The sequence below is a fragment of the Lissotriton vulgaris genome, chromosome 7 (genome assembly GCF_964263255.1).
Source record: "Lissotriton vulgaris chromosome 7, aLisVul1.2, whole genome shotgun sequence".
NCBI classification, from domain to species: domain Eukaryota; kingdom Metazoa; phylum Chordata; class Amphibia; order Caudata; family Salamandridae; genus Lissotriton; species Lissotriton vulgaris.
The window spans coordinates 1,439,479,400-1,439,494,823 of NC_141695.1; the positions used below are offsets into that span (position 1 = coordinate 1,439,479,400).

General features: G+C 46.3%; 2 protein-coding genes across 3 annotated transcripts in view; one reads left to right on the top strand and one right to left on the bottom strand.

Annotated features, from left to right (window-relative positions):
* The window catches only part of L3MBTL1 (L3MBTL histone methyl-lysine binding protein 1), a 408,694-nt gene that overhangs the window by 41,349 nt on the left and 351,921 nt on the right, over positions 1-15,424 (top strand). For both annotated transcript variants that reach the window (XM_086932247.1, XM_086932248.1), the window contains exon 2: positions 4,790-4,943. In XM_086932247.1, coding sequence (XP_086788373.1) covers positions 4,808-4,943 — 136 coding nt within the window. In that variant the 5' untranslated portion in view covers positions 4,790-4,807. The remainder of the gene's footprint in view (positions 1-4,789; positions 4,944-15,424) is intronic.
* On the bottom strand, positions 5,377-9,860 carry LOC147705794 (uncharacterized). The gene is made up of 2 exons (XM_086932249.1): positions 8,415-9,860; positions 5,377-5,606 (listed from the first exon to the last, which is right to left on the bottom strand). Exons 1-2 carry the CDS (start codon positions 9,778-9,780, stop codon positions 5,584-5,586), a joined length of 1,389 nt encoding a protein of 462 aa, XP_086788375.1. The 5' UTR covers positions 9,781-9,860; the 3' UTR covers positions 5,377-5,583.

Below are 15,424 nucleotides of genomic sequence, written 5' to 3' on the forward strand. Positions count from 1 at the left end.
CGGGAACTTCTCCACCACGATATTTTTGTTTAGTCCGCGCAAGTCCGCACACAACCGGACCTTGCCATTGGGTTTCATGACCACCACCAGGGGCGCCAGCCACTCCGCACATGTGAATGGCTCAATTATCCCATTTCTCTCCAATTCGCGCAGCTCCTGTTGCACCGCTTCCCTCACTGCTATCGGCACGTTCCTCACTTTGTGTGATACCGGTGTGGCATCTGTCTTGAGGACATTCTTGTCCGAAAAGGTTTCCAATTTCCCAACCTTTCTGCCGAACGCCTTGGGGAAGTCTCTGTTCCATTTTTCTATGTCCGGCCATTTTTCTGGCTCCGTCATCAGTACATGTACTGCTCCTCCAGGGTCCAGCTTGATGCCCAGATCTCACTGGTCCATCCAACCTAGTACTGATGGGCCTTTTTCAGTTACATATAATTTGCAATCAGCACTGCGTCCTCTGAATTTAAATGTCAACGGTCTTAATCCCACTATGGGGATGCGGTCCCCCAGGTACGTGACTGGTCTGATGTCTGGCGGTTCCAACTGCGGACCCAATTGAGGCATGAATTTCTCCGTCCATACTGCCCTCTGTACCAACGTGTATGGCGAGCCTGAGTCCGCCACGATACTTATCATCACACCGCCTTTGAGCATGTCCAACACCAGTTTGTTTGATGTCCTGGTGCACACACTCAGAACCTGCTCCTCTATGCATAGCACCTCGTTCTCTTCTTCTTGGCATCTTCCTTCCCCGTCTTCTTGGTCTATGTCCACGTATTTCACTGTGTTGCGGCCCGCTTTTCTCCTGCATACCTTTTCGTAATGTCCCATCACTCTGCAGAACATGCATTTAGCACGGAAGGCCGGGCATCTTTTGTCATGTGCTTCATGGACCCAACTGCCGCAGCGGTAACATGAATTCTTACTTCCTTTCATCTGCTTCTCTGGCGTTCCCGGCTTCCCTTGCCACTTGTTGGGTCCTTTGTAGGTCGCACCCATGTTCTTGTTCCCTCCTTGGGGCTCTTCCTCTTCTATTCTGTTAACCATGGGCTTCGCCGCTATTTCTCTTTTCGCCGCGTCCGCAAATCTCCGCGCTAATTCCGCATTCTTCACTATTGCAATCACCTTTTTCAACGTGGTATCGCCGCATGCCCATAGTTTGTCCTGTACTGATTTCATAGTTGTGTGCATCACTGTTTGGTCCTTGGTGAAATCATCATGGAGGGCCCCATATTGACACGTGGACGCTAACTTTTTTAATCCTGAGTTTCGCCATTTTCTTGCTTCCGCTGTTGAAAGTTGTAGCGGTCTATTGACACACATACCGCTGGTCGGTAATGTTCGTTGAGCTCTTCTATTGCATGGGCATACACATCATCATCTCCCGCTTGCCTCAGTTTGGGCACTATATTCTTAAATACTCTGAATCCATCCGGGCCTAGATTGTGTAGTAAAATCCTTCTTTTCCGTTCACTGGTGAATACCTCTTCGTTCTCTTCCTCCAGGACTTCAATGTAGTTCGAGATGTACTCTCTCCAGTCCTCCCACTTCATTAGGGGCTCACCCGGTTTTGGTAGGAATGGTACTGGTGCCATCACCGAGGATGACTGTCCGCACATGGTTTCGCGCTTCCCTGGCGCTACACTCTGGCTCTTGAGGCTGCCTGGTGCACTGCTCTCCTCTCCTTTTCCTGGCTGGTGCTGTGGACCTCCTTCGTCTTCACTATCTCTGCCCCCTGATTCCGCCAGTGCTTCTGCCCAGTCGGGGTTTTCCCACGGAGTGTAACCCCTTTTCCGCCCTTCCGGCATGTGGTAGGCCTAGGATGTCGGTCTCCCTTTGTCTCACCTTCCTGGGGGCGCTCCTTCCTTCATGCAGCCCTGGGTGGTGAGTTGTGCCCCTCGTACCTGGTTTCTCTGGCTAATTTCTTTGGGCACGGAGTACAGCTGCTTCTGCCACGCTCTCTGTGCTTTCTAACCCCTTTCCTGTGGTACAGCTTGTGGTGTAGGCCTCTCTGTCTTCTTCCAGTGCTGTGGGTGTTGTCTCCCAGGGTCCGTTTTTTCCTCAGTTTTTTTTCCCTTTTTTCTGTGTCCCACTCTTGTCGCCATCGTAAAGATGGTGCTGGCCGTAATAAAGACAGGACTCTCTGTATATTGCCAGGGATTTGTTGGTTAATAGGTACTCGAGCACAAGAGCGCCGAGCGTGCTGACTCTGCACTGCTCCGGCATCCGACTGATCGCGCTCGGTCGCGCGATCCCAAAATGGCCGCTTTTCACGCTACGTGATGACGGGAACAACTAGAGCGGCGACTCTACATATTTATTTCCATATATTTATTTATTTGTTTGATTTGAGCTAAACAAGGCACACAAACAATACGTATACTTGCCCATACAATCAAATAAGACCACATCTGTACGAATGTAGATTTAAACAACTACCACTTTTATAACTAGTGCCTTAACCATGAAGGCTAAACAACGAAAACATTTGAACCACTATGTATTCAACCACGACTTACTTGAACCACGAAAATTAATCTATTGCCATATTGTTGGAATCTACCACTACGTTCAAAACAATGAACAATTGAAATACAAAGAAAAAAAATTAATTAAATTAAACACTTCTAATGAAAAGTATCTTTCGTAAATAATCTTGAAAGTAGCAATCAAATCATTGTTTATTAAAAATACAGATTAACTTACAAAGACACAATAATGGAAGGTAGAAAACTGTAAAATATAGGTCCATCATCTGTTTTTACAGATTTGACACATTTGAATGCTTATTAAAATGGCTGTATGACAAAGGTTAAAATTACTTAAAATGCACTATTTAAAGCGACTTTTAAAAAACAAGTTCTCATGGAAAATACAATTTTACAAATATCGGATTCCAGAACATATTTTCATTTTCAATAATTTGTTTCTTTTTATCACATAATCTTCTGCTGACAGTTCTAATGCAAATCACCCATCTACAGTTGAAAGATTCCTTCCCTATAACCAAAAATAAATATGGAGAATTATAAATATAAAAATAACATAATACCATAACACTTTGAGCCATAATCATATAGTACAAATGGCATTTGGAAAATGGAGGATAAGTGTAGCGCACAAAGTATAATCCCATCTACTACTACTTCCTTCTCATTCTTTTTATGCAAAATATTTAGGAAATCTAAATAGCCTCTCATGGAAGAAGCCCCTTCTTGTACGATGTTTCTACTGCAGGTATTGATTCTGTGTTCTGTCTGTTTTAGGAATTTCAAGAATTCTTATCAATAGATCATTACATTTTATTGTACACGTCCTTTAATGTCTAGCCAGTGATCCTTGTTTTTCCACTGTATTGTGTTTTATATATGCTCTGAATTTGCCAAGTGGCCCCATTAGAGGTTGCCTTTTGCACAGCAAGATTACTGGATGATTGTAATATTACTGCATATTGTGTTTGTGTACTTTCTACGTTATCTGAGCTGTCTGTGCTTTGAATAAATTATACACAGAGGGGCATATTATCAAGGGATTTATCTCCGCTTTTTTGGCTTTAAAAGCCAAGAAAGCGGAGATAAAATTATCTCTCTATTAGCAACAGGGTGCTAACACGCAAATTCGCAAGTTAGCACCCTTTTTCTCTAAGCTTCCCCTTGCATCTCTAATGAGATGCAAAGGGGGCGTTCCAGAGAAAAATAATAGGAGAAATGTTGTTAAGCGACAGTTCTCCTATTATCAAGGATTTCGCTAACCCTGTTAGTGATAAAAAAAAGCAGCGCTAACCGCGGTTAGCACTGCTTTTTTTTACACCTGGTATTTTCCTGACTTACCCATGATATCCTATGGAAGGTGGATATCATGGCTAAGTTTGTGAGCCCCTCTTATTAAGCTAATGCCAAACTTCGAGAGATTATCGTTGGTTTTCCAGAGATAATCTCTCAATTGGTGGTTAGCGCGAGGATTTTTATCACTACTGAGATAAACCTTGCTAAAAGCAAGTTATGTCCATTCTCAGGTACTGTGACTCCACCAGAGCTATCTGTGGTTTGGCAATACCAGTCAGAAGCCTTTTCATAATTCTGCATCTTTCCATATTTGTTGCGGAATCTCCCACATCCCATGAGGTCCTGTGACTTGAACATAAGTGAGTCTATGACCATTTGTCACAGTTATTTTCAACACATTGGTTCATGTTTCTGTGTCATTCATATGGTCTTTGTATTTCTGATACCTGTTTGTATGGTATTTCAGCTCTTCTTTTATCATTTTTTGGGGGCAATGATCGGCTTTTCCTATGTGAATGTTTCCTAGGCTCTAAAGTCAGTTTGAATGGTGGGGAATGTAGTTTTGGTCCCTTTGATTTCAATTTTACAAATGTACATAGTCTCCTTCTTTTGGGTTAATCATTTTTTCATGCATTTGTGATGTAGATAATAATTCTCACAGCAATGCTTTTCAAAACAAAAGTGTTCTTATTTTTCATATATCATAATATTTGTGTTGTTCTCGGAAACTGTGGGGAATCCTAGGTTCTCAATTGGACAGTAATCCACATTTGGTAGCTAATTTGTTACAAATTCCCCCCCACTATCTATTTTGGGCCTTTCTGCTCAAACACTGAATTCCATCTCAGGGCACCCATTGCCATGTGGTCCTGTACAACTGTTGGTTTCCTCCTACCCCATTTTTCCTTCCTGTACCTCAACTGTATGCTGATTCTTTGCTTCATCTGTCTTGTTCTAGCATTACTCAGTGTTGGTGCCTACTCCGCATGTTGATTACTTTTCAGAGAGTCCTCCACAAGGTGATGGACAGCAGAGGGAACAAGGATGTCATGAGGGCTCTGAAGGTCAGCACCACTGGCGAGGTCAGTATCCATATGGTAACCAATGAGAGCCCAGTACAAAATTCACAACTCCCAGCAACTGCCTTCATCAGCTCAGGTACTGTGCAAGCTAACATGGGAAACAATTTCATTCCATCTTGACTAGAAGAAAAGTACTTCCCATTTAGAATATAACATGATGAGAACAAACACTCTTATAGAAGATAGATCATATCTTTAAGTTGCATTAGTCATATCAGTAACATATTATGTGATGCAAGGTCAGCATAACAAAAAGTAGCATAACACAAAGATGCATGGTGGAAAGGCTTAAAATCTTAAGGCATATGGTATCATGAAAATGAAGAAATCAAAATATACAATACAATTGACAAAAAAGACTATATTTTAGGTAATGATGACAAAAGATAAATAACATTAAAATGTATAGCTATTTATTCATTTATTGAAATGATTATGACCTGTAATGAGAAATTTCCTAGTTACCACAAAGGAAAGTTTCAATTCTATTAAGGAGGCGGAGGCGAGGATTTTGCTAGTCCTTTCTCCATTTTATTGGACAGCAAGTTAGAAGTAAAGAAAAAACATTACATCCAGGGCTACCCAAACCAACATGGCAGCGGTAGCCCTGGTAACCCAACATCCAATCAGAGTCCACTAGTTCGTATATATGGAATCCCATCCGTTAGTCCTTCCTCTTTCGTGGAAGCTGCCGCAGGGAAGAAGTCGTCCAACCACTAGTCCGTCTTTTGATCGGAGCCTAGGGAAGAGAACAATATAATAATATCTCGTCCAGTACAATGTTGAAGAATTCCAGAACATTGCAATGGAGTAATCAAACTAAATGCAGATGATACTTAATTAACATTGCACAGCTTATCAATGAAAAACATTTAAACTCAGAAAAAGGTATACTCCCTTAGACGAAGTTACAAATCATAGTCCAGTTACGGGAGGGCAGGCTCGATAAGCCTGGGTGGGAAAATCCTCGCCTCCGCCTCCTTAATAGAATTGAAACTTTCCTTTGTGGTAACTAGGAAATTTCTCATTCTATGTCAGGGAGCGGAGGCGAGGATTTTGCTTGTTCAAAGCCTACTCACCACCAACGAAGCAGCCTCATGGATTGGCTTAAAGTAGAACTTTTTGAAGGTCGAATCTGATGACCAATCCGCTGCATTCATGATATCCTCCAGGCGTCCACCTACCTGAATAGCCTTGGAAGCCATTGCACCTCTAGTGGAATGAGCCCCAAAGTCAGTGACGCTAATTCCAGCTTCAGACATTATCCACCTGACCCATCTGGCAATGGTGGGAGATGAAACTGCCTTGAATGGTTTCTTAACCGCTATAAGTAATTGTCTTTCGCCCGGAGGGCGGAGCTCAAGAGTAACATCCTCATATGTCTTAAGGCAACGAACAACACAGAGCTTTGGCGAATCTGGGAAAGCCGGGTAGGATACTGACCTGGTATTACATTTAGTTCTCCTTGAAACAGTAAATGTAACCCCTTCTGGGGTAAAAACCCTGGCCGACACGTCCAGTGCCCGAACATCTGAAGCACGCTTACATGATATCAAGCAGAGGAGAATCGCTAATTTGGCCGAAAGCTCCTTGCGGGAAAGGTATTGATTATCCTGCCAGGATTTGAGAAAATTCAAAACGACATTAACATCCCACAAACCTGAATAACGAGGTTCTGGGGGGCGCGAAAGCCGAATACCTTTAAGGAGCTTGCAAACCCAAGGGTGTTCACCAACTGGCGAGCCATCAACCAGGGCATGCCCAGCCGAAATTGCCGACCTGAAAGAATTAATGGTGCTATACGCCAATTTCTTTTTGAAAAGATCAGCGAGGAAGTTAATCACGTCGGTGACAGAGGAGCCCACGGGATCCAGGTGTTTTCCCACACACCAACGAACCCATCTGTTCCATGCTGATCTATACCGCTTAGTGGTGTTAGGAGCCCAGGCTCCTCGAATGAGGAGCTCAGCGTCTCTCGAAAGCGAGTCGCAAGACCAACGTCCCCTGAAATCCTCCATGCCATGAGACGTAGATGGCCCTGGAGAACCAGCGGATGCGGGTGACCCAATGGATCCGTCAGAATATGGTCGAACGACGGAAGCCGCAGAGGCTTGTCCCAAGAAAGTTCCAAAAGAGAAGGGAACCAGCATTGAGCTCTCCAGATTGGCGTGATCAGAATCAGAGAAGCTTTCTGCCTGCGGACCTGAGCCGCCACCCTTTGAATGAAAAGGAAGGGGGGAAACGCATAAGCTGGAAACAGGGACCAGTCTTGTAGGAAGGCATCCACTGCTTCCGCCCCCGGATCCGGTTTCCAGCTGTAGAAGCGGGGAAGCTGGGCGTTCCATCTGGACGCAAATAAATCCATTATTGGAAGACCCCAAAGGTCCGAAATTCTCTGAAATACTGGAGGATCCAGTCTCCAGTCGCTGGCATCCCGGAAATTCCTGGATTGCCAATCCGCAACCGTGTTCAGGTCGCCTGGGAGATACTCCGCTGTGACAGAGATCTGGCGAAGAAGGCAATAGTTCCAAAAATCTTTCGCAAGGTCCGCTAGAACCTTGGAGTGCGTGCCTCCCAACCGATTGATGTATCTGACCGCCGTTGTGTTGTCCATCCGAAGAAGTACACAACACGAAACCTTGGTCGAGGTGAAGGAGCGGATCGCGAACGAGCCCGCAAGGAGCTCCAGACAGTTGATATGGAGATGAAGTTCCTCCTCCGTCCATCTGCCGCCCACTGAGAGGGGACCGCAACGGGCACCCCAGCCCTGGCGACTGGCGTCTGACTCGATCACCAGATCCGGACGGGAGCCGAAAATCGCCTTCCCATTCCAGGCATCCATGTGCTCTAACCACCATAGGAGTTCCGAACGGGCTTCCAGATTCAAGGAGATCAGTTCCGAATAAGTAAGACCCTTGCGGAGGTGAAAAGCCTTCAGTCTCTGAAGAGCCCTGTAATGAAGAGGGCCTGGAAAAATGGCCTGGATCGATGAGGAGAGTAAGCCCACAAAGGAAAGACCAAAGGGAAGCGTAAGAAATTCGTAAACCTGATTCCTCCACAGAAACTGAAGGAATCGACGATGAGGAGGGAAGATTGGAACCGAAAGATAAGCATCTTTCAGGTCCAAGCGAACCAGCCAATCGTTCTGTAACAAAAGGTCCCTCAGAAGATGGATGCCCTCCATCTTGAAGTGTCTGTAAACCAACCACTCGTTGAATGAGCGGAGGTTGATTACTGGTCTGAACCCCTTGCCTTTCTTTTCCACCAGGAAGATGTTGCTGAGGAAACCGTTTGGGTGAAGCGCCGAGGGGATGATGGCGCCTTTTTGTAACATCGCCCGAACCTCTAAGTCGACAAGTTCTTGGTCTGAGACAGAAAAAACTAGAGGACGAGGACGAGAAAGCTGAACAGGGGAACCGTAAAACTCGATGTGAAACCCCTGAACCGTCTCCAGTACCCAAGGATCTGAAGTTAATGACGCCCAGGCTTGGGGGAACAACGCTAACCTTCCCCCCATTTGAACCAGAGATATGAGCCGAAATCTTACCATTAAATCCTCTGGAGTTGGACTGGAAACCACCACGTCCTTTGCCTTGGCCTCTGCCTCCTCTGGAAGGGTAAAAGGTACCCTGTCGTCCATCATTCCAGCCGTTATTTCGCTTGTACTGGCCTCTATTGGGGCCTTGCTGGACCTGACGGCCGGAAGAGCGACCCCTACCTCTCCCGGCCCCGCCAAAAACCTTTCTGGGGAAGAATTTTTTCATCGAAGCCTGAGCCTTGTCCAGAGCCGAAAAGGTTGCCACAAACTTCCCCAACTCCTTAACAAAGGGGTCACCAAACAAAGCACCCTGTGCAACAGGACCTGCCTCCGAAGACGACAACTCCCCTAATTTCGGGTCAATCTTAAGCAGTAAAGACCGCCGCCGTTCTGCAGAAAGAGCGCAATTGGCATTGCCTAGAAGGCACATTGCCCGCTGCGACCAACCAGCAACGTCATCAACAGACATCGGTAAACCCGACTCCTTAGAACGCTGGGCCGCTTCAATAATTTTTGTGAGAGGGCCTACAATATCTAGGAGTTTATCCTGACAGGCCTTCCATGACCTATCAATACCCTTTTTGGGATCCTTCACATATTTTGCAAAGAAGGTACACAACTTGGGGTCAATCTCAGGGGTGCATGCCACTCGAAAGGGAAGGGAAGGGCGGGGGCACTCCGAGCGCAGACGGAGACGGACATCCTGAGGCAAAGGCTGTCGAAGCTTAGCTGCGACATAATCAGCAGTAGACTGCTCAGGAAACCACTCCGATGACCTAGGTCTTACAATAGTTGATGGGTCAAACATGTTAGGAGGAGCAAGATCACCCTCCGTAAGGCTAGGAGCACTGGGCTTAGGGCGCCAGTACCTGCTCACGTCAGAAAAATCCACTGAGGAAGCATCCTCATCCTCATCAACGTATTCGTCCTCCTCATCATCTCCCTCAATGGGGAACCCTTCCTCCGGGTCAAGGTCCTGGGTGGCAAAACCACCAGTCTCACCGGGTGAGTCTTCCCCCCGGTAGGGTGCGCTTCTAAGCGTGCGCGCACTCTTACGGAACACTTCAGATAACTTACTGAAGCCCTCCAGGTGCCCCGCGTCACGCTTCCTGGCCGTACGTGGTAGAGCACACGGAACACCACTGGGCCCTGCCCCACTGTCCCCAAAAACACCATTATCATTTTTAAACACATGGGCTGACAGTCTATTTACACTGTCCTGCAGAGGTGCCAGCGCTTGGGCTATCGCCGAAGAGAGAAGCCTGTCAACCTCTGCAGGAGGGTGTAAAGGGGTCAGTTGTGGCTGAACATTAGGAGCCACTACTTCAACTGTTGAAGGACCGGACTGCATATTAGCAGAGAAACTGGTACCCATACACAAACACCCCAACTAATTACAAGGGGAAGTCCCTTCACACAGGTACCAGGCAGGTAAATACAATAGAAAGACCTGAAATCAAAATTCTGACAGAAAATAAATAATTTCTTAAAAAAATTCCAGTCAGAAAATTACTTCTTGCCGTCAAAACGGCGTCCGTGTGAAGGAAGAGGCTGAAAACAAACAGAAGCGCAGTGCCTCAGCGCGTTTCCACTCGAGCGCGAAGAGCGCTGAGGAGAACAGCTGATCGGCGTCAAAAGCCGACACCCAGATCGCGCACGCGCGAAGAAATGAACGCTCGGTCTGAAAGCCTACCGCGTTATACAAACACAGCCTACAAACAGGCAGAGTCAAATTCAAACAGTCGCTAAAGAATAAAGCTGTCTAACAATCACACAAAAACTGCCACGACAAAGATATGAGGAGCGTGACTTATCTTGCCGAGGCAGCAATGGAGAAAGAGGAAGGACTAACGGATGGGATTCCATATATACGAACTAGTGGACTCTGATTGGATGTTGGGTTACCAGGGCTACCGCTGCCATGTTGGTTTGGGTAGCCCTGGATGTAATGTTTTTTCTTTACTTCTAACTTGCTGTCCAATAAAATGGAGAAAGGACTAGCAAAATCCTCGCCTCCGCTCCCTGACATAGAATTGGGATTAGCGTAAGGGTTAGAACAAGGGTTTAAGTAAGGTAAAGGTTAGATTTTGGACTCTGGTTTAGGTGTATGATCAGTATTACAGTAAAAGCTAGTTAGAATTAGACACAGGGTAAAGTTTAAGATATTCTAATGCATTGCCATATTACTTTTACATTTCAATTGCTTCTTATTCTTTAAGAACTTCTCATTATTTGGATTTAACTGGTACTTCCACAGAGCAATGCAGTGAGATAGCCAAAGAATTTTCCCCATCGATGACTGTTCTTTTATAACCAACTGTGCTTATTTTAAATTTTCTCCTTGCAACCCGCTGGTGTACTTTAAAAAAAATCCTTTGCCGCCCTTGCCCTGATATGTTAGGTTGTTTTTGGGAAGAGTGAACAGTGAGTCTGCAGTCATGGAGCCAAGAAGCCCTTCATCCTTTTCTCTATCTCTTTTTGTGTACTTATGCCTGCAATGTTCCACTTTTCTTCTGGTACTTGTTTCATAATGGGTTGCCCTCCTAACCTGGATTAAAATTTTAATTTACCTACCCGCAGCAGCCTTGGTATATTTTCCCTGGTGCGAAGTAGGTGGGAAAGGTGACATCGGAAGTCTGCATAATTGTCTTATTTTCAATTTGATATTAAATGGATTTTCCATAATAGCAGTTTAGTATGTGTTCTTTAAAAAGACCTTCTTTATTTTAGTATTCTTTAGTTTTAACAGAGATCCCTAGAATTGGCTGCTAGATGAATGGTATAGGGTCCAGTGGAGCTTTTCTTAAAGAATGCATAGCTTTTTATTGCTGATAAGTTTAAATGGAAAAAACATTTGAAAGGGACACGCTTAGAAGGTTTAAATTTGTCCATGTTTCTCTCCATTTAATTCTAAGCACCAGTGCAATCTAATCCAACTCTTAGCTGGGCCCAAAGTTGCTGTTTAGTATTAGCTCTAGTTTCCGACTAGCTTTGCTATATGACCTGAATTGCAGTATCTCAACACTAGTGTTGCAGTAAATGTATATAAAAGAAAACATAATTTTTGAGGTCAATAAGTTTAATCTCCATTCATCTAATATTTCTAATCCTTCTTTTATTGAGATGTCTGAATCCAATTTCCGTTGACACAAGAGCTAACTTGTTATATGTTTCGCGACATCACTTTAATCTTTGTGAATTTCTAGGTTTTTTAAACCTAATATTTTATTAATATATGTAAAGCCAACCTACTGCGCACATGACCTTCAGCAGTACACGACCTGCAGTTGGCCTCTGGGCCTGGCTTGCGCCCAGGCCCTGAGTCAACCCCCACAGGAAGCCAACCCCCAACTGGAGAGGGGGTTGCACAGCCCCCTCCCCAAACTACTATTGGTCCTGGAACCCATCCCCGGAGCCTTTTGTTTTAAAAAAGGGAGGTGTGCACCGGTATCCCTCCACAAGCTACTATTTTTGTCCAGGGACCCCTTTCCTGGGGCCAGAAAATATATTATTAGGGGTGGGGGACATGCTGCACCCTCTCTGAGACCCCAAATGAGCCTCTGGGGACACCATCCCCCGGACCATATTTTATAGGAGATGGGGTGGGGTGGACCCCCTACCTGAGCCTTAATAGGCCCTTGGGGCCAATCCCCTTGGTCCAAATACTTTAACATTAGGGTAGGAGGGTGTGTGGCTCCCCCTTCCCGAAACCAATGGGAACCCACCCTCCAGGGCCATATTTTAATTAGGTGAGGGGGAGCATGGCCAACCTCCCAAGCAATAAGAAGCGCCGGGGACCCCATCCCCGGGGCCAAATATATTTCCAATGGGGGGTCCCATGGCACCCCTCCGAAAGCCCAAATAGGCCCCGGGGACCCCAACCCCATTTGCCAAACATAACATTGGCCATGGGTAGAGCCCCAGGGCTCTTGTGGGCCCGCACTGGTGCAGGTTTTTTTGCTTGCTCCCGCATGGGGAGAGCAATCAGTTTTCCTGCCCGCAAGAGCACGGGCAGGGAAACATAAGTGTACTGTCACCTGTCAGGAGAATTTTCAAAGCTCCCTCTGGGTGAGAGCACACTCCTTCTCTTCCCTCAGTTCTGCAGGTAGGAAACAGTGCTGTGACCAAGGGTGGGCTCCCTGGGACACAGTTCAAGAGATTGCCCTGGGGATGGGCCCCTTGGTGCCCTTTATGGCTCAGAGAGGAGTGCTGTGTGCCACCCTCCGCTGAAGTTATTGTTTTACCCCCGGGGATGGGGTCTCCAGGGCCTATTTGGGGTAGGGGAGGGGGCCAACCACCCCTAAAACTGCAGACCTTGGCCTCAGGAGATGGGGTCCTTGGGCCCATTTGGGCTTAGACAGATATCATGTGCAACCCTCCCTATTTTGATTCTTTTTGGGCCCGGGTATGGGGCCTTTGGACCCCTTTCTATGGTGTGGGGAAGGAGGCATCATGCCCCCTTCCCACATATTACTATTTAGCGAACACCAATGGACATTTTCATTTTCTTTAATCCTGCGGATCGCAACTTAATAAAATATATATATATTATTATGGCCCAATTGATGCTCCCTCTGAGACCACACCTCAGAGAACAGGAGGGCAGGGTATTCCTAAACCCCCAGTATTCAAGGGGAATTCGTTCCCCATCTGCAAACGCGCCAGGGGGCAGGTTTGCATAGTGCTGCAGCGAGGGGGCGGGCCTCCCCGCAACGCCGGGTTATTTTTTTCCATTTTGTTTTAAGAAGCAGGGCTGTGTGCCCCCCCCTTCCTTTTCCTATTTTTCTGGCCCTAGGGACCCCATCCCCCAGGGCCTGACCTTTTTTTTTAATAATTTGGAAGTGGGCCGTGTGACCTCTCCTCCCAAGGCCTTATTTGGCCCCGGGGACCCCATCCCCCGGGGCATGGCCTTTATTTTTTTAAATAATCTTTAGGGGGGGTGCTTTGCCCCCCTCCTCAGGCCTCGTATGGCTAACCCTGGGCGTAGTGGGCGTAGTGGAGCTACACAAAGCATCACGAAGTGGGGAGGAATCTATGCACACCCACACACTTCACGTAGCCCCACTAGGCGCCACTTGCAACCCTCCCGCCCTCTTCTAAATGCCCTTAAAATCATTAATAAAATTCGAAAACTAATGAAAACGACTTACCTGAGATGCGACGTCCCGGGGCTCCCTCTTCCTGGTTTATCGCCTACTTCTTCCTCACAAATGCACAAGCGCGGGCGCCGGCGCATGCACATTTCTTGCGAGAAATGCGCCGGCCAATTATAGGCCCATCAGCTTAATTGACGCCGTGCAAAAGATTGTTACACGTTTGATCCTGGGTAAGATACAGGTATGGCTGATGGAAGAGGATATCTTGTCCCCCCTACAGGCGGGATTTCGGTCTCACCCTAGGTCAGGCCTTTCGTTTTGTCCTGATATTCTGGAAGGAGGTCTTTCCAGGTGGGGGCATGCTCTTTGCAGCTTTCGTGGATCTCAAATCCGCCTTAGACCTTGTCCTAAGGGCAAGGTTGTGGGAGGTTTTACTTAAGATAGGGATGCCCAAAGAATTGGTTGCTGTTTTAGTGAAATTCCACGATCATACAAATGCACAAGTTCGATGGGGCAAACCAGGTGAGGTCACCGAAAAGTTTGAGGTGAACAAAGGGGTCCGGCAGGGGTGTATGCTGGCTCCCACCTTGTTCTCAATATTCATTAACGGGGTGGTCCAGTACTTTACCAACTACCCAACGGATGCGCCTATGTCGGCAGGCATGAAGGTGCCCCTGCTCATGTTCGTGGACGACACCCGGATAATATCAAAAACGAGACAGGGACTAGAATTGGCACTGTCACGTTTTGAGGTGATTTGCCGTGAATATGAGCTGGTGGTCAATGTAGTGAAAACCAAGTTTATGGTGCTCCACTGGACAAAGCCAGTAAAAGCTTGAGTCCTTATGGATGGTGTACCCTTGGAGCAGACAGACGTCTTCACCTACCTGGGTGTCACTTTTAACGGCAAACTGTGCTGGAAGCCCCAAATAGATACCTTGGCGCTAAAACATGCCCAGCTAGCTGGTGCCTTGCTTAAAGAACATAGCTTGTCCCTCTCTAAACCAATAGCTCCGATTGTTAATATTTACACTTCTAAACTTTGTCCAGCAATCCTATAAGGAGCCGAACTTTGGGGATTTACTTACCTATCCACACTCTCCACAGCCCAGAACAAATTCATGCGATTCTTAGTGGGACTGCCACAATCTTCCCCTAGAATTCCACTGCTTTATGATCTCGGTTGTCAGGCATTGGAAGATGTTGCCCAATACAGACCATTGGCATTCTGGAGGCACCTTTGAACTACCCCAGAGCTTAATCTTTATGCCAGGGCATTGTTGGAAGTTAGGGGGCTAAGTCGTTCCCATAGGATCCCATGGTTTACTGGTGTTAAATCATTGTTAATTGACATGGGGATGAGGAATCTCTGGGATCACCCCGATACTGCGGAATTCCCACAAAAAAAGCTTTTTAAAGCAGCATACTGGGAGGTGATTAAAGTTAAAATATTCTCCACCCATGTTATTTTGTCATTTACAAGGGATTACCTTGATATTAGGGATAAACCTCATTTGGAGGCCTATTGGGACCTAGTAACAAAACGTCTAAATCGTAAGCTATTCAATCAGTTTAGGGTTGCCACTCTACCCTTGTGGTGGCTTACAAGCAAGTGGGAAACCTCCACCAGTAATAAGTGTCAGTTCTGTAAAGACCAGATAGAATATATAGATCATTTTCTATTTGTATGCCCGGTCTACCATAACCCAAGAAGCACCTGGTTGAAACCTGTTTGTAAAATCTTGGGCACCAGATCAGCCATGGTGGCTAAGAGATTGCTGAAATTCGACTCCTCCGATTATGTAGTTATAGGAGTTGCCCAGTTTCTGAACTGGGCATGGGTGCTGCGTGCCAAAGGAGTGGTAAGGTAACCATGTAAGGTCCCGGCATTTATTTTATTGTTACTACTGCACTGTATAGCGG

Coding starts and splice junctions, on each gene's coding strand:
- LOC147705794 (XM_086932249.1), bottom strand. CDS start 9,780: ATGGGTACCAGTTTCTCTGCTAATATGCAGTCCGGTCCTTCAACAGTT. Junction 5,607..8,414: donor CAACTCCAGAGGATTTAATG/GTAAGATTTCGG, acceptor TCTCTTCCCTAG/GCTCCGATCAAAAGACGGAC.